Source organism: Pinus tabuliformis, chromosome 1_1 (genome assembly GCF_031772625.1).
Source record: "Pinus tabuliformis cultivar Carrire ecotype Pingquan chromosome 1_1, CPIR1, whole genome shotgun sequence".
Taxonomy (NCBI): domain Eukaryota; kingdom Viridiplantae; phylum Streptophyta; class Pinopsida; order Pinales; family Pinaceae; genus Pinus; species Pinus tabuliformis.
Window position 1 is genome coordinate 498,801,222 of NC_142297.1, and position 22,202 is coordinate 498,823,423.

Below are 22,202 nucleotides of genomic sequence, written 5' to 3' on the forward strand. Positions count from 1 at the left end.
TCTTCAAACTCCCCCTCCATCATCTCCATGCCTGCATCACAACCCAAGCTCAGTTTTTCTTACCATGCAAAAACTTGCAGAATGCTTTGAAGAAAAAAATACATAGAACAGAATTTGTTTTTGCCCTAACTTGAAAACCATGCATCCATTTGAAAAACCTTTTTATAGGGAATTGTATAGGATTGATGGCAACATGCCCGAGCAGTTTCAGCCCATTCCGATGCACGGTTTCCAAGAAATCTGCCTCCATCACCGTCAGCCAGTTTTGCATTTTCTCCATATCCGTGCATCCATTTCAAAACCTGTTTCATGGGGAGATGCATATGGGAGATAGTAGCCTACCCAAGAAGTTTCAGCCAATTCTGATGCGTGGTTTCCGAGAAATTGATCTCTGAAATCTTCAACCATTTTCCGTTTTTCTCGAAATCTGTGCATTCATTGATCGAAATTTTGCTATGGGAAGTGCATAATGATGATAGGAACATGCTCAGCAAGTTTCAGATCAATCTGGTTTATCATTCGGGAGCAATGGTGAAAACAAGTTTTGGTCCTGTGAAAATTCAGCAGCAGCAGCTTGAGGGTGCAGATATGAACGTGGAAATGAACTCCTGCAGCTTAGATCCGGCTAGAGGATACCTGCACAAGCAAAATAACCACACATCAGACAACAAAGAGCTTATAACATAAAGGATCGATCAGGCAACCACCGAAACAGATGCATGCAGCAGCAAAAAGCACCTCACAACAACCATTTGACTTCAGGTACGTGACTAAAACTCATTCCTCTGATTGCATGAATGTAATTTGGAAACAGCATGAGCAATGAGATGGTCGGGATTAAAAAAAATCGGTGGCCAGCTAACTGACCACCGTCATCCAGTTCAATAGCGCTCGGTGGGTGAATGAGACACGTGCACTCAGCCATCTCAAGAGGAAATCGGAAAACAGGTAGTGATGACCAGTTAAACTTCAGCGTGATTGATGGACGAGATTACAGGTAGAGAACAAATAGTTAAACACGACACTGAGGACTAACAGTCTACATGGGGCCAACGTGCAGTTGGCCAACTCACCCTCCATCAACGGAAATCTTCATAAACAGCCAATCGAACTCTCACCGCTGTTGTTTCCAGTTTATCATAGTCCTTGCAGCTGCAACAAGCTCCATACCAGCCCCATAGCAGCAAACCAAGCTTTCTCGGCCATTTTTTTAAACCCACCTACGCAAGGGCGTTCTACAGGAAACGGGGGGGTCTTCTACAGGAAGTATGGCACAACGTTCTGGAACAAAGAAACCTGAGCTTTCCCTCGTCAGATTTGGAGTTCCGAGAAGGGTAGGCTCGAAAACACTCTTCCATGCATGATATATATTTTGAAAGGTGGTGAATTGAACTGTCTGGAGCAGGAGAATTAGAGACCAGTTTGCCTGTAAGTCAAAAATAGCAGTGTGATTGTGTGTTGCATGGAATTTCTCAGTTTTTCTGCATCTCTCCACGTTTCCGGTCTAAAATTCTCTTATAAGGAAGGCATATGCAGCTGTGAGAGCCAGCCTGTGGATGAAAATTTTAAAATTTTCATATCTGAATGTGTCCTGAGAAGAAAACTTGGTCTCTGTCCTCTATCTGTAGAAGCAAAACTCTTCCTCTCATAACCAGATAGCTGAAGAATTTTTAATGTCCTTGAGATCTCTTTCTACCAAAAAAAGAAGAGAACCGAAGAAAAAACTTGGTTAGGGTCTTTTGCATGCATGAACATAATTGTTAAAACAGAGTAAGGTATCATATCAGAATTTGATGCAGGTGATCCAGGATTGTAAAGGGATGGAAATCTTAAAGTTGGTAGGGGACTTGGAGAATGGAATTAGAGTCTCACATCAAAGGAGAGACATGAAGATTATGTCACAGATCCAAGCTAGTTTGGAGCTGTCTAAATCGAGAACAGGGGAACAATACTTTGAGAGTGCTTATAAAAGCGATCAGGCTGGGAATGCAAAATTTATTTACTGTGACGGATCAGGCTTGGCAGCTGACAACTGGCTACAGCAAGAAGGATTAATTGAAGGTGCCCCAAACATTGGTGCGACTTAAAATTGACCATAAGACTAATGAGATGAAATAAGTGTAAGGTGGAAATCAGTCGTAGGTTGGACCATTCAAGGCATGTAATTAACCAACCAGGAACAGTAAGTTTGTGTCTTGTCATAGTACAGTCATACAATGAATAGGTGGGATCTTTTACATGATCAAGAGAAATACAAGGAGCCAAATAAAAGCGAGAGGGGGAGGACAAGGCTGGATACTCAAAGAACTAATGTTGATGAGTTAGTGGAAGTGCTGAAGAAAAATAAAGGATGGAAAGGAAGAAGAACACATTGAAAAATATGAGAAAACCAATGATGAGGAAGCGCAAGACATTCAGGCAAGGCAAGAACAGAGAGGAAAAGGGGCAAAGGCCAAATTGCTGAAGCCTAAAACTGTGGGAGGAACAATGGCACAAACACCCAAGAAAAAATATTTCAGAATAGAGTAGAGAGGACTGAAAAAAGTCCAAACAAGTAAGGGCACACCTAAGGAAACCACAACACAAGTCGAATAGAAGGAACCCCCAGCCATGCAAGCCAAATCAGGGAAAACTGTTTCTGTAGGAAGACAGAAAACCGCTTCTACAGGAAGCCAGAAAACGGCCACTACAGGAAGTCTGGGGAAAGGGCAGCAGAAGGAGAAATTGGCCGAGATTTTAGCTAGGGAGGCAGCAGTTGTGCTGGCCACCCTAAGCACATCCTCCAAGCAGAAGGAGAAGTGAAAGAGGGAGCTTTCCATGTATTTTAAGGTGAGAAGGAGCACACGAATCAAAGTGGGTAGACCCAAACCGCAGGCAAGGGAGAAAATTGTCATTAAGGACACAAAAGCTAAACAAAAGGAGGAGCCTCCTTCAAGGATGTCCATCACCTATGAATGAGGAAGCCAAAAAACTTCACTTGGAGAGAGAGAATTCAGATAATGGACTCAAAGACAGTTCTACAGGATGCTGAGACAGTTCTACAGGAAGTTGAGAATTCTCTAGGAAAAGAAGCACAGGCAGTGGGAAGGAGCAGAGAGAAAAGCATGGTTTCATGATTGAGAAGAGGAAATCACTTCTAAAGCTTGGCATGACAGGGAGGCCACTAGGGCCATCAAAGACGAGGAGATAGATTGGTTGCTCAGAGGATGAGCAACACTTTCAGTAGGGTGGTGATGATGAACCCCAAAAATGGATAATTATTTGGGCTCATTCAACCTCCTAATTGGACTTAATCCACCATTCTAATTAGTTTATTGCATGTTTTTGATTATATTTATGCTAATAGAGTGAATTGGGTTAGTCATTATGCCAACAAGTCTAATGTGTGCTTTGTGTAGTCTTTTTGGTCAATTTGGGACAAAATCAAGGGTTGAAATGAGCACTTGGCAGCCAAATTCGTGGAGAGGATTTTAGGAAGGTGTTCCCTTCATTTATGGGCCCTTACCTCGAATTCTCCACCATCAGCTCGGAGTTCAAGGGCCACCAAATCAATTATCACAAGGGCAGCCAAGCAAATCAAGTAGGACTGTTGTTAACTACAAGTTTTGGGCAGTCGAGTCCCTAAAGTTTAGGAGGACTGTTGGGGTCCTCAATTTGTATAAATAAGAAGGCTTAGGGCCTCATTTTGGTTAGCCAGTAGTTAGTCACTTTATAGTCATTTTGTAGTTCGATTTTTAGGCAGTAGATTAGCTTTTCTTTCAGCACATTTTCAAGTATTCCTTGTGGACAGTTTTTGGAATGTAACATTTCTTTTTGATCAATAAAGATGAATCCAGCTTTGCACCAGCTCTAAATCTCTCTGAGGAGGCTGTAGCTCTTGGGGTTGGGCCCATCTCAAGCGCCCAGTACCTCCTTTGTTTACTTTCATGTGTATTTGCTGCATTCTTAGAATAAAATCTGTTATTTAGATTTAAACCTTGTTTTATTATTTAGGTTGTTTTTTATGAGTAAAATAGCTTTTCATGCTCAGATTTAATTGATAGGTTGTTAACAGAAAAATCTTTAAGAAAAGGGCCAACAAACATCTGTGGTTTCACCTCTCCCTCAGTGGGATCAGGAGCTGTGACTAGGATGACTTTGCTGCCAACAAAAACGTTGTTTTGCTTTGTCATGCAATTCTTAGTGTTGGAATCCTCTTTTCTAGATGTTGATATTAGTAGTGTTTAAATGCTTCAGTTGATGATTTCCTAGTGGCATAAGTTATTTCACGCATTTCATTTCGAATAAACTGCTGTTCATTTCCTTTTGTTACTTAGGTCAGAATAGAGTAAAGTAACTAGGTCATAGGTTTTATAAGTGTTTGTTTGTTTAGTTTGAAAAACCACTTGCAGAGTACCTATTACCCTTCCTTACCTGCACATACTCCATCCAACCTACCTGTTTCATCCCTCACTTAGAACCCTTACCTTACATTTGCCTCATTCGCTTACTTTTCCATGATGCTCATCTTCTTGTGCAACATCGTTTCATCCCTCCTTGAACAAATCTCACCATCTGCACCACTCCTCGACTCCATCCTCCAAGTCTTGAACTCCCCTACACCCCTATTTCACCTCCATACTCGTTCCTCCACCTTTTCCCCTCCATCCATTCTCCAAAATCCTCTTTTCAGAACATCCTGTAGAAAATTGCAGAACATCCTGTAGAAATTCCTGAAACATCATGTAGAACCCCAATAGACTTCCTGTAGAAGCTCACGAATGAGGTTTCTTGATAGCCAAACTTTGTGAAACTCTCTGGAAGGGTGTTAGGGACCCCTTAGGCCCTCTCCGAACCTTCCCGACCTCCTCCAAGCATTTCCTCTCGCCAATCCACCTCTGCACAGTAAAAAACAGTTAAAAGCACATGCATGATAATTCTAATAACTTATTCAAAAATACAAAAAGATGTTTTCTTCAGATAAAGGTAGTCTAGACACATGCATTCCATCTTCCTAGAAGTAATGGCATCTCCTTTCATAGTTTGCATCCTCTCCTTTGCATCAGTAGGACTAGCTGGTAGAATTAGGGTTTGCTAGGGTTTGCGTTACTTTTTGGCTTTCAGTTCTTTCCGCAAGTAGATTAGTTTCCTTTGAGTTAGATTTTGTCCATCAGTTAAAAAGCTTCTTCTAAGAGCTCATAGAAGTTGGCTTAAGCCCCTAGCGGACTTGTGCCAGCTCACCAAGTGACAACTGCGGCAAGAGCTAGTACTTGTGCATACAGCACCGTCGCTTCCAAGTTTGTTACGAACTACCGGGTTGATAAAAGTAAAGAAAGGAGTCCCAGGAGTTGCAGCATTATTGCTGCAATACTGGAGCCCACCACTTGTTCAAAGAAGAGTTTTGCGGTGGCTTCTGTTGTGACATTATTCTTGCAGACCGCCATAATGGCCATCTTCGAGAATTTGTCGACAACCACAAAAACACAATCATTTCCATGCTTAGTAGAAGGAAGGCCCAACATGTAATCTATGGAGATGGATTCCCAAGGTCGACTAGGGGTAGGTAGCGGAGTATATAGGCCTTGCTTCTTAATGGTCAGTTTGGAAATGGCGCAGGCAGTGCAGGATCTGATGTACTTCCCGACATCCTGTCGAAGATTTGGCCAATAGAAATTCTTCTGCAGTACTGCCACTGTTTTCTCGACCCCGAAATGCCCAACGACTCAACTGTAGTGCACTTCCCAAATCATCTTGGCACACTCGCTTGAAGGAACACAAAGGTGTCATAGGTGGCATAACAGTGCATCTTGAAGGTGACATAATGGAACTTGACCCTCCAAGGGCATCTGATATCTGTGGCCCAATTATGGTCACTTTTGTAGAGAAGTGTCCAATTAGAAGTCTCGTGCCCATAAGAGTTGAGCACGGTGGTTAACGCCATGATCGGTGGTCGGTTGAGGTAGTCTACAATATTATTGGTGTTTCCCTTCTTGTACTTGATATTCAAATGGAATTGTTGCAGGTATGTGGAACACTTCTGATGGCGATCATTCTGGAACTTCCCTTACGTTTTTATGAATTGCAGGGGTCAGTGGTCTATGTGGATGACCATTTCCTTCCCTAAAATGTAATGCTTTCATTGTCAGCAGGCCTGGATAATGGAATACATCTCTTTTTCATAAGTGGGATACTTTCAGACTGTGTTTGAAAGTGTCTCACTGTGATATGCCACTGGATGCCCCTGTTGAGTAAGGACTACCCCAATAGCATAGTTAGAGGCATATGTCTCGATCTCAAATGGTTGTTGCAAGTCTGGTAATGTGAGCACTGGTGCGGAGCAAAGGCAATGTTTCAACTCTGTGAACACCTTCTGTTGAGATTCAGACCAAAATAATTTTTCTTTCGCTCCTCCCTTGGTGAATTGACTCAAGGGCCAAGTGATATGACATAACACCAACACGAACCTGCGGTAGAAATTGGCAAGACCCAGAAAGTTGCGGAGCTCTATCAGAGTGGTTGGAGTTGGCCAATCTTGAATGACTTAGATCTTGGCTGGATCCACATGCACCCCACGTTCATTAATAATGTATTCCAGATACTGAACCTAGGTCATGCCAAAAGTGAATTTCTCCAAACTGGCACACAACTTGTGTTGCCACAGTGTTTGGAGAACCCGTCGGATGTGGTGGAGGTGCTCTTCCCAAATCTGGCTGAAGATCAGGTTGTCATCCAAGTATACCGCTACAAATGAGTTGGTGAATGGCCACAAGATGTCATCCATCGGCCTCATGAAGGTTGCAAGAGCATTTGTTAACCCGAAAGGCATAACCAACCATTCAAAAATGACCTCCTTAGCTTTGAAGTTAGTCTTCCACACATTGGAGGGTTCGATTGGTACCTAGTGATATCCAGACTTTAAGTCGATGTTGCTAAAATATTTGGTCCCCTTGAGTTGGTCCAGAAGGTCATCAATCCATGGGATCATGTACCTATTCCGTACAATGATCTTGTTCAGCACCAGATAGTCAATACAAAGTCTTCAAGTCCCATCCTTCTTCTATACCAACATGATTGGGCTCCCACAGGGTGATGAACTTGGTCGGATGTGACCTTTCTGCAACAGCTCCTGAATCTGCCTCTTGATTTTGTCGTCCTCCATAACAGAGCACCAATAGATTGGTCCATTGGGTAACAACTCACCTGGGATCAGATCAATGGAGTGCTTGACTTGGCAATGAAGAGGCACTCCTGCACGGGAGGTGAAGATGTCCTCGTACTCCTCCACGACCTTGTCCATCTATTGTTGTCATGCGGAGGGGCCCTGTCTAGAGGTCGTGGCCACCGTCTTCTTCTTTCCTTGAGGGCGTATAATCAAGAAAAAAAACTTCCTGGTATTGGAAATGAGCTTACTGCATTGTTTTGCAGTAACCAAAGAGATAGCGGTAGGCAGTGCTACCTCTGGTATTCTATACAACTTATTTCCTAAGGTAACAATAACATTGCGAGGTCTTGACTCATACACAACATGTCACTCCCACAAGTGTGGTTGGCCTAATAATACATCACAAACATCAAGAGGAGCAACGTCACATAATACCTCATCCATGAAGGGCTTGATATTGTATGGAAGGCGACATTGCTAGCTGACGCGAAGATCTCGTCCTTGGTGAAGCCACCCGATGGTGTATGGTTGTGGGTGTCATGTGGTTGGTTGTAGAAAGGTTTTCATAATGTTTCATTCAATTGGTAATTTTCGTCTATTAAGAATCCAAGAAAATTTGGAAAAGGATCTCACATTTTATTCATAAGTACATCATAAATGACAGTTTGGGCCATTATCAAATATTTCCATGTCATGGATGAAAGACTTATTTTCAAAGCATGAAGAGTGTATGCCAAATAGAGAGACAATACATATTCTAGAAAATTTCTCAAGACGAGAAATCTACAACTTATACAATGAATATGAAGAAGGTGTTGAAGGAAATGGTTGATTTATTACATATCAATATTTTGTGAAGATATGGAAGAAATAATTCAACAATGTCTGTATTCCTAAGAAGACAAGGATGGGGTTTTGCAGTACATGTGCTTCTCTTAAATAAAAAAGGGATAAATGTGAAGGGGCAGAAAGAGGTAAGCATTCATAACATTATTTTTTAAAATTGTATAGTCATCAACTGTGAAAACATATTTATTACTGACTTTCTTTTTGTGTATATTCCATTCTCAAAGCACTTCAAGAGCATCGCGAACAACATACAAGTGAAAATAAAAATTTGTACAAGCATCGAAAGAAGTGTTATGATAATCCAAATAAATATTTGGGTTTGATAATTGATGGTATGGACTAGAATAAAACACTTCTACCACATTTTGTTCGTACACCCAAAAATTTACAGGAGGAAATTTTTATTCAGTTTCACTTGGTCGGTTGTACAGTCTTCAATGGGAAAATGTTGCCAAGGGTATACTCCACATCTCCAAATATTCATAATGATGCAAATCTGACAATAACCATAACTCATGATGTGCTTTCTCATTGGTCTGGTAATCTTCCTGAAGTTTTGTATCTACAAATGGACAACACTTGTTGTGAAAAAAAAATCAAATTGTTTTTGGATATCTAAACATGCTTTTTGAATTGATATTTTTTCAGAAAGTAAAGGTTGGCTTCCTTCTTGTTGGGCACACTCATGACCATATTGATCAAATGTTCAGTCATTTTTCAGTCACATTGAGGAGGAAGGATGTTGGGATCTTGCCATCATTAATTGAATGTATTAAGAAATCATACATGCCAGAACCTATTTTTCATGTGTTGGAAGAAAATTTTGACATGAGAAGGTTCATTCTAGGATCGCATGGTGAGGAGAAATGCATTGAACAACTTAATGACATTAGCTTCCAACATCAATTTCGTATCAAAGAAATTGATGGGAAAACACTAATATGGGGCAAGAAGTATTCAACTTCTGCAAAATGGGTGTCGTCATCAGGTTTGGAATTTTTGAAGTTCATTCCAGATCATCCAATATTTGCATCAAATATATTGTTATTACAATCAGTTGCTGAAGTTCATAATGCATGCAGGCAAAAGGGAGATATAAATTATTCTGATTGTCTGGAAGAAATAAAAAAATGTATTATATATACATATGAGTACTTTGATATTTTTGATTCAGTTTGGTGGGAGTCTTTTTTCAATAAATAGAGTGATGTCATTTCAAGAACAAAAAATGAAGATATACCTTTGAAAAATCCATTTATTTGGCCACAAAATGTGTCAAATGAACATAAGGAAAGAAACATCGTTGAACAATAGCAATCTCAAGGTATTATTAATTCTTCACAGGTAGAGGAAAGAGAAATGTATATTGGTTCCATAATATCTCGTGCACAACGTGAAGCCATGGAAGACCTTTACAAGGGTTCAATACAAGATATTAAGAAGGGTTGCATGATCGCAATGCTAGCAGATGGAGATGCCAATGGCTATCATTTTTGGGTTGTTGAGGTTATAAAGGTCATTACATAAAATGAAGATGTTGCAGGTGTTGAAGTACATTGGTATGCCACAAATACGCACCCATTCAATGGTGTGTACAAGCCATAGATGATAGTTGATAAAAAAATTGGCGGAAAAAATAAATGGTACAAATTGCACAACCTATTAAAATTAGATGATGTTGACATACTAGTTTATGGCTTCAATTTAACACAAAGAGGATCTCTTTACTTTAGGACAATAAAGATTATGAAGAGGTTGTTACCAGAAGAAACAATGTTGAGATGAGAGTTTGCTGAACCCAGCCATAGATCTAGAACAATTTTGAAACCTGAAATGGGGGGCATGCATGTGGACTCAGATGGGGCACTAGTTGATGAAAGAGAAGAATATGAAGCATCTTCATCTGCATCTAGTCATTCATCTAAAGACGTGAATTCTGATGGTGTGCAACAAGATATGAGTGATTTTGAATAATTGTCTAAGACAATTTATATAATTGATGTTTGCATGGTATCTTGAAATAAATTTTTGATTTCCATATGATGTTAAATGAAGTTATGAGCCATTTTTAAGTTTGTTGGATTATATGTTTTAATTATGATGAATTTTATTGTTTAAAATATCCACAATGCAACAATAACTTAGAGATATAATTTATGTTTCATTTAATCTACAAGTATTAATATTTTGATTACTTTAGTCATGTAATTTGTTCATAATGTCATGGTTTAAATGTGTTGAAAACTTAGAGTTTTTTGATACTATGGTTGAAAATTTTTCAATTTTGTTTTTTGTTTTTAATGCTATGGTTGAAAACAATTAGAATTTTAGCGATCTTTAGTGTCAAGTTATTACACAAGTCATGTTATTATACTTTAACACATGAATGAACACTGTTGGAATTTTAATGTGTTTCAGATCCCATTATTTTACCTTTAACGTCATTACTAAAAAATGTTGAAATTATACCTCGGAAAGGAAAATGTTATTCTACAAAAAACAGTGGTGTTATTTTCATTTATTTTGCACAAAAAAAATTTGGGTTTACTGCCATTTTTTAAATATGTTGAAAATTAGCCAAAAAAATAAATAAAACATCATTCCAAAATACACATTTTTCGTTTTTTGGACTCTTTTTCATGTTTTTTTGAGGTTTTTTGGATATTGTTCCTGTTTTAAGTTTATAGTTCCCATTTCAAAGTTTACATTGTTACAAGAGAGCTTCCCACAAACAATCATAATCAAATGAACCTCCTTGCTTTTTAAATATATATTATGGACCATTGTTACCCCAATGAAAAAAAAAATTGTACACAAGAGAGTTTCTTAGAAACAATCATAATCAAATGAACTTCCCTACGTTTTAAATATATATTATGAACTATTGTTGCCCCAATAAACATGGAAAATCTAAACAATTTATTAATGAAAAAAAAATTATACACTTGAAAGTTTCTCACAAACCATCGTAATCAAATGAGTCTCCCTACTTTTTAAATCTATATTATGGACCCTTGGCTAATAAACCCTATATCATAGATCAATCAACCATCAGATCACTGTGTGTATATGACATATTGTGGCGATTGGATTGGATAATACAAACACATTAAAAAATACACTTTTACTTGAAGATAAATTAAACCGAATTTAACTCTTAAATGTTTAAATATTCGTATTCTTGCTCTTTGCTTGAAGAAGTGTGGGGTTTTAAAAATAACAGCTCGAGAAGTCATTGAAACTGTAAATAACCGCTTGAGAAGTCATTGAAACTATAAAATATCCAAACAATAGTATTCTTGGTCCTGGCTTGAAGAAATCTGGGGTTTTAAAAATAACACTTTGAGAAGTTATTAAAACTATAAAATAGTCACAATATCTAATCACCAAATATTACCCACAACCTTCTTCTCACTACCCAACACAGTCTTCTTAAAAAGCACCCAAGCTTACTTGCGCTACTCAAAACAATAAGTAAAATCCTTTATGTTGTAGTTGAAAACAGCCCCATGTCTCTCATGAGCGCTCGGACAAGACCCCAAACAAGCTAAAAGTTGCTCAAAATCTGGCATGAAATTACCTAATTGGTAGAGACATATCGATGCCAGTAGTCGTATCATAGCGTTGGTATGAATGGCGGTCTTTCCAAACCATTTCGTCCTGATTTCCGTGTTTCATAGGGTTGAAACCTGACAAAACTAAGTGCTTCCTACAACTTAGTTTGTATTATGTAACCAAGCATATTGCCCTGTCCATACAAAGAAAAATACCAAAGAAAATCCTTGACTCGGAGGACTCTGTAGCTGTGCCAGATTCACGGGGTTTCAAAATTCATGAACTCTTTTATTCATCTTTTAAAATGTAACCATTACCTCCTTTTGGTTATGAGGTCATCTTGGAAGAATCTATCCCTGGTAAGATGTTTTGTTTCGTTTCAATTTTCAAGTGCCAAATACAGCTACTTAGATTTAATTTGTTAGCTTTTCATTTTAATCTTTCTAAAGTTAAAGGGTTTTTCCCCATTGAACTGATTTTAATAAAATCTTGAGTCTGTACTGGGTGTTAATGGATAGGAGATGGGTTTATTATTCTCAAGCTATATATGAAAATGTATAATCTGCATCCTATGTGTTTGATGTCTGTATTTGACATAATGTTTTACGAATGCAAATTTTGCAGCTGTGGTCCATTTAAACCAAATTACAAATATTAGTGGACACTGTATGACATTTGCATCCACAACTTAAATCAAATAATGTTTTAGGAATGCAAATTCTGCAGCTCTGGCCCATTTAAACCAAATTACAAATATTAGTGGGCACTAGTATAGCATTTGCATCCACAACATAAATCAGAAAGCAAAGTCTGGATGGCAGCTTTGTAATGAGCTACTTATTCTACCAACCAATTAACCTAGTCAATCATATGTTCCAGTGTTTCAAACCTGCTAATGTAATTGATATTATTGAGAATACTGTGTAGTGAATCTAAAAATATTTTTCCTATTATATTTTTGGCAAACCTTTATTTTTTGAATAGTGCCCGGGGTAAATCAAACTGAAAAATAATTATAGTTAGGTTTTGGTTGTTGAAATGATCTGATTTGTTTACTGTGCATGAAAAACATAGAAAATTTAACAGTTCAGATATCATTTACTTGACAATAGCCCACGTCCAAGTTGCATTCACTTCAATGATGCATAATTCTGGATTTATCTTGTTATTATAAGGGAGATCCACTTGGTCAAATTATATGTAGTGGGAGATACCTTGGATATTAGCTTAGCATACACTGAATGTTTCAGTTAATGGGTGCACTTCTGTATAATATAATGAGTTGAAAGATTGATGTCTAATACTCGATTAGTTATAGTACTTGTCCTATAAATAATACTCTTTGAGGTTGTGTGCAGCTAAAATTGTGTAGCAGCTCATATTTTATTTCTGGGTGAGATTTTAATGTGCTCTATGTTACCTATAAATGCAATAAAAATTAAGTTACTTTAATTCCTTCTCATACTTATTTACTGAAAGGATACAAATTAAATATTTTATTTTCTTGGTGAGATTTTAATTTGCGCTCTATGTTAACTATAAGTTATTTGCTCATTTTAATTTGCTCTAAAAAGATTAAGTTATTTATTGAGAGAATAAGTATGTATTAGAGAAGGAAGGTGTTCTTACAGCCAGGGTGGGAAAGATAAATAAAATGGAAAAAATTGAGGTTTATTGTTTGTTACGTAAAAAGAAAGAGTTACTCTAAAAAAAGAAGATAAAATTGATCTATCTTAACTCCAAATCTTTTTAGCAGTGAGAGGTTTGTACCTAGAAAATCTAGTGTTTAATAGATCAGGTTGGTTTAATAAATATGAGCATACCACTCATGTTAATGCAACTTACTTATAGAGGTTTATGCATTGTTCCACCAAGAGCAGGGAAATACATCTGAGAGAAATGTGAAAGGAACCCCCAAATTCTACCCAATGTAGGTGTCTCTGATTAAAATGTTAAGAATTTGAAATTAAAATATATAAAAAATAAATAATTGTAACCGTGTTATGATGTAACATAACATAGTAATCACAATTCACAAAATATCTATCACCATTATAGTTCTCATTGTATTTAGAAAACTCAAGATCCAAGTCTTAAGATTACTCATGTAAGAACATGCCAAATGAACCATTGATCAGGGCAATGCACCACTAGTTTGCGATTCTCAACAGTCAGCGACTGCAGAAGGGAATAAAGACCAACTATGGGAATGCTCAATGGCACACCAACCAATCCAAATTGTGCTTCATCAAGTCCATGTAACTGTACATTAAGTTTACATTCACTTTATTTTTTATTTTTCCTTTTTCCTGGAAACAGTAAACTTTGGTAAAAAGGGAGCATGGAAGCATCAGTCTTTTTAGGAGATGTTCCCCATTGTATCCCTTTGCATTCCCAAATCAGACATGGAAACCATTTCCTTGAAGTACTTTTTTTGGGAGCACGGAAAACACACAGTGTTCCACGGGGACGCATCCCCCAGGGTCGGGTGCGCGCACCCCTCGCACCCCACGCACCCGGGACGGGGAGTCTCTTGGGGGTGCGTTTCCCCACGCACCCTTTTTGGGGAGTCTTGGGGAGACGCAAGGGGGTGCGTTTCCCCAGTGTGGGAGTCTAGACTCCCCAAGACTCCCCAAAAAGGGTGCTTCTGGGCGTCCCCCTTCAGTGTGGGAGTCTAGACTCCCCAAAAAGGGTGCGCCTGGGCGTCCCCCTTTAAATTTGTCTAATAAGACTTAAAAATTAAAAATTCAAAAATCAAAACCATTAATTTTTTTTTTAAAACTAAAATTAAAACTAAATAACTAAAACTTAAAAGTCTAAAAAAAAATTAAAATTAAAACTAAATAACTAAAACTTAAAAGCCTAAACCTTAAAGTTAAAAGCTCATTTCATTTCAACCCAAAGTCATTTCCATTTCACTCTTAACTATTTTTGAGTTTGAACTTTGAAACTTTGAGTTATATAGATTTAGTGTTCAAACTTTGAAAATATACTAGTATGTTTTGCTTTCAATTTAGATTCTAGAATGATGAATGATGAATTTAGTTTTTAAATCAATGTAGATTGTAGAATGATGAACCATTGAATGATGAATGATATCGATCAATGTATTTGAATATTTTATTATTGATTTTTATTTTTGCTTTTCGAATCTCATGGTATGTATGAATAATAATTAATTCAATAATGAGACTTGTCACTTGAGTATGTCATATGAATGATGTATGTATCAAAATGAATGATGAGGATGGATCAATGATTCAAATTTCAATTGTCTATTTAATATTTTTATGCTTTCATTATTGAACAGTGAACAATGAATATGAACTTGAATTATATATATATATATATACCTCGACGACTCCCCGCACCCCCGAAATTTCCCTAAAATTTGAGGGTACTCCCACACGTCCCCCCTGTGCGTCTCCCCGCACCCGCGTCTCCCCGCACCGGAGTCTTGGTGGAACATTGAAAACACATCCCCTGCTCTCGGAAGCCATCCCTGTCTAATACCAGATTTATGATTATTCATTAAGGTATCTACACTTTAAAGTATTGGCTCTGCCAATTTGAATTTCTGTAGTTGATTTTACAGCATGGCACATCTTTGATTGTGGCACACAAAAGAAACAAACAATGGAGCAGGTTTGGGCGCATTTGTCAAACACCGTTCCTGAGTATATTAACTGTACAAGCTTTGAGATTTTCTACATGTTCTGTTCTTCTAACACAGCTATAAATAAACAGATGGAAGATGCCAGTGACGCATACTTAAAGAAATTGTTGGTTTTGGTTTGGTGTTTTTCTGAAGGCTTGTCATTCACTGAATTATAAAGAGATCCTCTTCATGATGACAAACCCCAATTGTAGCTTGATAACAGTTCTTAATCACTAGGGCCTGGTAACTTGTTTTTTTATAGGAACGTAAACATTTACAAGATTGTAGTCCAATGGTAACACCCTCTATTTTAAAGAGAAGGAGGTTCAGATCCTCCATTACATTTCATTGATTGTTGGAAATTTCTCTGTGGTTACAGGGACATCCACAAATTCCCTTACACATTTGAATCCTTTTCATTTTGGTGTGTAGCCACAAATGAGTTCTGGCTATGTTTTGGATAATAGGGTGTTTTTTATCAGTCTTGATTTCCATCCGAGTGCAGCTGTTATTAGTATTGTTTTCTGTACCAATGAAAATGCTGTCATTGCAGGGATTGACATCTGAAATGCTGATATTGTCTCCATCATGAGACAGGACCTGTTGGGACAGCTGCATTAGTTCAACATCCTGCTGTAGCTTAGAACAGCCAAATGAATTAAATTTCTGCAACGATCTCAACTTTTCAACACCTGGTATCTCTTCTATTTCATTGCATTCTTTCACATCTAGTATTCGAAGCTTTGTTAGCTGCGCCAACCCTCTTATGCTCTTCAGTTTGGCACATTCAGATGCCCGCAACTCCTCCAAGGACTCCAATGTTTCAAGACTTTGCAGCTCCTCTAATTCTTTAGACTCGCTGATGTCCAGCTGTCGAAGGTTTGCAAGACCTCAAAGCCCTCTGATTTTCTTCAATGCACAACAAGATGAAAACTCTAGTGTTACTAATGTTGATGGCAATGCTCCGACCTCCAACAGATCATTACAAGATCTTATCTTGAGATGCTGTAAGTTGGAGCAGACACCTTTAGGAAATGATACCTCAGATACTATCGTGCAGTGCAGCTCTAAGTATTTGAGCGCCAGCATACATCTGTCAATGTCAGAGTCGAACACTCTGTGTCCTCTCAGATCCGTTAAAGCAGTTTTTCCTCTTTCAACCATTTCCACACTAGCAAATGGTACCTCGAGCAATGGACAAGTATGCACTTTCAAAATTTCAAGATTGTTCATCTCTGTGACACCTATCGGTAAATATTCTATTCCCGAATATTCTATCTGCAACTTTCTCAACTGTTTCAACTCTCCAATGGAGTTGGGCATACATTTCAATATGCTGCAGCCAGAGAGTGTCAATTCCTTTAAGCTTGTTAGTTCACCGAGGGAAGGTGGCAGTGTTTCCAACAAAGGGCTTCCTAATTTCAAAATTTCCAAACTGATTAGGCCCCCAATAGCACTGGGCAATTCTCTCAAGTTTGTACTCAACAAACACATTTCCTCCAAGGACCGCTGATGTGTGATTTGGTGAGGCAATACTTCCATTTTCATGCAATCTGAAAGATCTAAGCTTTCAAGAGTGCTGATATTTCCAAGCACTTCGTTTGACATGGTCAACTCGAAGCAAGCTGCCAAACACAGATGTTTAAGTTGAACTAAATTCCTGAAGGAATGTGGCAATGTTTGCAACTTGGAGCACCCAGACAAGTCAATATGTTGCAGGTTTGTTAAATTCCCAAATGAGTTTGGCAGTGACTTCATGTTTGTGCAGATCCTCAAGTGTTTCAAGGAGGACAGATGAAAGAGTTCTTCTGGCAAGGTTTCGATATAATCCCTCAGTGTGTCAACAAGCACAATCTTTTCAAGATGCTTCAACTGCCCTATGAACTTTGGAAACTGTAAGAGACCAGCACGGATATTCAACTCTCTCAATTGCAGAGGTGCCTGCAATGTTCACCTTGGAACTCTTAGATATCGGTTATATTAATTGGCCTACCTGCGCATGGCTATAAAATGTGTATTTTCGTATACCAAGAGCAGACAATAATAAACAAGCAAAACTTTCATCAAATAATAAACATGTACCTCACTTCCACTTTGCCACAGAGTTTCTAGTTCACTCCCGGACACTTCTAGGACTCTTAAATTATTCGTTGGGATCCACGAAGGCAGGAAGGAGTAGGGACACTGATGCCAGGAGAGCCATACCAGAGGTGGTGACTGCCCCGGGCTGAATATCCTTTTCAAACAGTCACCTTCAGCCCTCAGCAGCTGCAATCTGCTCATATCAATGAAACGATTGCCAAGCTCCAGCGGGTTGTTGACAGATAAGCCAGATATTTGTTGAACCATGCTAATTCCACGCACCTAAATTGATCTCTGAAAACTGTTAGAAACAGTTTATCCTTGCAATATTTAAAATTCAAAACTTTTAAGGCATTTCTGTGAACATATATAAATTTGTGACCACAACAGAATTTTGAAATGAGGGATAAATCTTGAAACACATACATTCAAGTTAGAAACAGTATATCCTTGCAATATTCAAGGCATTTCTGTGAACATATATAAATTTGTGACCACAACAGAATTTTGAAAAGTGGTGTAAATCTTGAAACACATACATGTGTTTGGTCGAATACATTATGAAGGTTGTCAGTTGGGCGCCAAAGACGACGCAGACGCCCTGGAGGCTCCTTCTCCGCCAAAACTCTGCCAAGGTCTCTGATATGATAATGCATTATTATACAGTTTTTGCTGTCAACCTCCACTAGGCACTTGTTCTCCAGATTCCGAAAACCCAGTGACCCTGCCCAACCAGATCCGTCCCATATTCTAATGCTCGTATCCTTGTTTTCTCCTATGAAGAAACAGGCAATGTCTAAGAATATTTCCTTCTCTTGTTCATCCAGACTATCATAACTAATCTTAAGTCTGCTTTGTATATCGGTCGGAAGTACATCAGAGATTTTGTTCAACTGGGCCTTCCAATACCCTAAGTCATTTTTCCCATGAAGAAGTGCCCCAATTACTTTGAGAGACAGTGGCAATCCATCGCAAGCATCCAGAAACTTTGCAACCACATGTTCAAATTCTACAACTGGATGAGACTGGTGGAAGGCATGCCAGCAGAAGAGTTCTTTGGACTGTTGTCTGTTGAGACCTGCTAGCTTGTAAATGTATGTCTCTATGATTCCTGAGCTTGTAAGAACATCCTTATCCCGAGAGGTAACCAAAATTAAGCTACCTGGCGGAAGGACTTCTTTCAGTGGTAAAAGTAATGCATCGAGCTGCTGAACATGATCCACGTCATCCAAAACTATAAGAGCCTGAGAAGACGAGAGGTATATTTTGAGCATTTCTATACCTTCATCAATGCTGCCTATTTGCAGGTCAAATCGGGCCAAGTCTTTAAGAAGTTTACTCTGCAAGGAATTCAAAGAACTTCCTGTTGCAGCTCCTCTCACATCAAACAAAAAACAAGATCGCTCGTAATCTGATCTCTTACTGTTGAAGAATTCTTTTGCCAGCGTCGTCTTCCCAATTCCACCCAGCCCCACTATCCCCACGATCTTGGCCTTCCCGTTCTGTTGTATTTGCTGCTGCGATAAAACTGTTCTTTCGAACTCTTCTACTTTTTCTTTAAGACCAGTAGGATATGTGGCCACATTCAATGGTGTTTTTCTAATATTTGTCTCCACCCGATGGACAACTTTATCCACGAGTTCCCCCTCGTCACTGATTATTTACAGTGTATAAATAAATAAAATATACAGGTATTAAATATCTATCTACTAAAAACAAGTAACAAATAGCTATTTAGGGACATAAAGAGTAAAATATTCTTACCCTTTACACGCCTCCAGTTCTAAACCGCTTATATCTGCAACAGCAGAAAGAGCCTTTCTCCAATTCTCAATAGTGTCGAAGTCGTATCTTCTATTTTTTTCGTGAATTTCCAGGGCTTGAGCATACAATCCATTTTTAACCCTCCGTCGGAGATCGGAAGGCTTAACATTATAGAAGACTGGAATTATGGTAGCTCCAGTCTTCAAGATGAGGAGTAGCTCATCTAGACACCACCTTGATCCGGCATAATTTGGGGAGAAAACAGCTATCTGGACAGAGGCCGTCCGAATGGCTCCTTGTATTTGAGAAGTCAAGCTGTCTCCTTCCTGCAATTCTTGCTTGTCCAAAAAGACTCGGAACCCATGAAGAACCAGGCGACGATAGAGATGACTGGCAAATGTGTTTTTGACATCCGAACCACGATGGTTAATGAACACATCGTAGTAGTAATTGTTCTTGGGATATGCAATTGTGGAGGTAAGGGGAGAAGCGACAAACGTAACTGGACGATCATGGGAAGGAGAAAACTGACCTTGGGTTTCAATTTCAGTGTTGCTTTGGGGGCCTGAGGATAGTATTGGATGTGCCATTGACGGCCAAAAAAGATGATGCAACACCCTTGGGATTGTTCGATGAGATCAGTGCAAATTGTGGGGAGGACAGTTGGAGTTTCAGAGGCGGAACAAAGGATGAACAAGTGGTAAGGAAACTGTTCGTTGTCTAAGGATTCATACCCATGTAATAAACTATTTCAATGTTTGAGCAAAATTCATATTGACTAAAACATTTCAAGGACAACATCGTCTGTCCGCCCTGCTGAACTTAACGCGTATTCAACGAAATTAAACACGCCACGTGGTAGTTGAAGTCAACAACAACACGTATTTCTCTATCTCAATAATTGAGGGAATCTTTATCTGTTGAGAGAATATTGTAATAGAAATATTAAACAATTTACTTTTTCCTGCTTCGTTTTTAAACGTTGATGTAGATTTCATGTACGTAGATATGTAAATGTAAATGTAAATGTAAATGTAAATGTAAATGTAAATATAAATCTAAATCTAATGTTTAATATTTTTAATTTATTATTGGTTTTATTGTAACATTTAACATTTTTAATTTAATACAGCTTGAGTGGGCCTAATGGTTAAGAGGGGGTGTTTCATCGTAAGAGGTCACAGGTTTAAAACCAAGGGGGGTCATAAATTCAAAACCAGAGGGGGTAGAGTATATATAGCTGTCAAAGAGGGGGTAGAGTATGTATAGCAGTCAATGGATCCTTTGTCCCACAAACAAGGGGGTCTCATACACCAATTTGGTGTATGGGCTGGCTGTGACTTTAAAAATGGATATTATTATTATTATTATAAACACAATATAAATTTAAAATATAAAGATGTTTTTTTGTCCCACAAACAAGGGGTCTCATACACCAATTTGGTGTCTGGGCTGGCTGTGACCTTAAAAATGGATATTATTATTATAAACACAATATAAATTTAAAATATAAAGATGTTTACAAATACTCAAAAAATTATAGTAAATAAATAAAAATATAAATGAACCAGAGGTATGGAAAACAAATAAATGTTTTAATATAAAGATGTTTACGAATACTCTAAAAATTATAGTAATTAAATAAAAATATAAAGGACAAATAATTATTAACCATGGGCCAAATACCATATTTATAAAATAGGTATGGTAAATAAATAAATATAAAAGAGGCATAAAGAAATATGGTAAATAAATAAAAATATATCAAATAGGATTTGAAATCAACATCCAATTATATACCAAGCCTATGGGCCAAATACCATGGTAAATAAAAGAGATATGATCAATAAATAAAAATATAAATACAATATTAAATTTGTTATATTATAATATATATTAATATATCATGATATATATTAACTCTAGATATATATTGGAGGGAAAAACAAAGACATAGAGAGATAGGGGGGAGTGACAAGGGAGAGATGGTGATAAACTTAAGGGGAGGGGAGAGGAGAAATGAAAAGAGAGAGAGAGAGGAGTGGGAGAGGTAGAGAAAGATAAGAGAGAGAGAGAGAGAGGAGTGAGAGAGGTAGAGAAAGGTGTGTGTGAGAGAGAGAGGAGTGAGAGAACTGGAGATAGTGAGAGGATTGGAGGGCAGAGAGAGAGAAAGTAGGGGGGAGTGTTATGAAACCAGCGCACAAAAAGATAGAAAAGATAGATCAACGCCTTAGAATTCGGTCTCTTCGAGGGGACAACCTCCTTTACATTACATAAATGAACAATTCTTCGATAATTCAAATGACAAGACCTCCTTTCTATATATAGGAGTCTAAGGGGTCATAATATAATCAGAGTCGACATAACAATAATAATGTAAGGGCACAATAATAATAATAGTGAGCTTCTATCTGGCACACTAATAACAATAGGGGGCTTCTATGGGGACAACATGGGTACAACAATATAATAAGGGGTTGTACTAATAACAATAAGGGGTTACACTAGTAGTATAGGAGCCTAACATGCCCCTTTCCTTCAAAAAGTGTTGTCCTCAACGTTTGAGTAGTTTTTGATGCTTCTGTATAAAATTCTTATTATTCCATGTGAAATCTTCAATAGGTAAGTTCTTCCACTTGATGAGATACTCTAAAATTGATCGATTTCATAGTTGCCGGGTTCTTATTTCTGTGACTGCTCCAGGTTCTAATATGATTTTTGCTTCCTCGTCAAGTTCTGACAATATTGTTTGAACAAGGATATTCTGCAACTTTTGAATGAGTGGTCACACTTCTTTTTCCTTCTTCCATTCATCCCTTGCTTTGTTTACCCAATCTGGTTGGATAATTGAAATAGCACAAAACAATGCTTCCACATCCTCATCCTTTCTTGAGAGTGCATCTGCAACAAAAAATTTCTTCCCTTTTCTGTAGATGATGTCAAAGTCATAGCCCAACATATTTGTGACCCATTTTTTATGTTCTTCTAAAGATAATATTTGTTCTAAAATGTATTTAAGACTATCATGATCCATTTTTACCTTGAAGTGTCTTCCCATTGGGTAAGGTTGCCATTTCTTAAGTGCATGTAGTATTGCCAACATTTCCTTCTCATAAATAGCTTGCTTGAGATGTAATTGTAAAATTACCCAAT

The 22,202-nt window shown here is 38.0% G+C and overlaps 1 protein-coding gene across 1 annotated transcript; it reads right to left on the reverse strand.

Annotated features, from left to right (window-relative positions):
* Positions 1-15,022: 15,022 nt before the first annotated feature.
* LOC149213953 (disease resistance protein Roq1-like) lies at positions 15,023-19,797 on the reverse strand. Its single transcript, XM_089392167.1, has 4 exons — positions 19,050-19,797; positions 17,825-18,938; positions 17,286-17,567; positions 15,023-17,144 (listed from the first exon to the last, which is right to left on the reverse strand). The coding sequence occupies exons 1-4, from the start codon at positions 19,637-19,639 to the stop codon at positions 16,095-16,097; spliced, it is 3,036 nt and encodes a 1,011-aa protein (XP_089248293.1). The 5' UTR covers positions 19,640-19,797; the 3' UTR covers positions 15,023-16,094.
* Between the last annotated feature and the right edge of the window lie 2,405 nt (positions 19,798-22,202).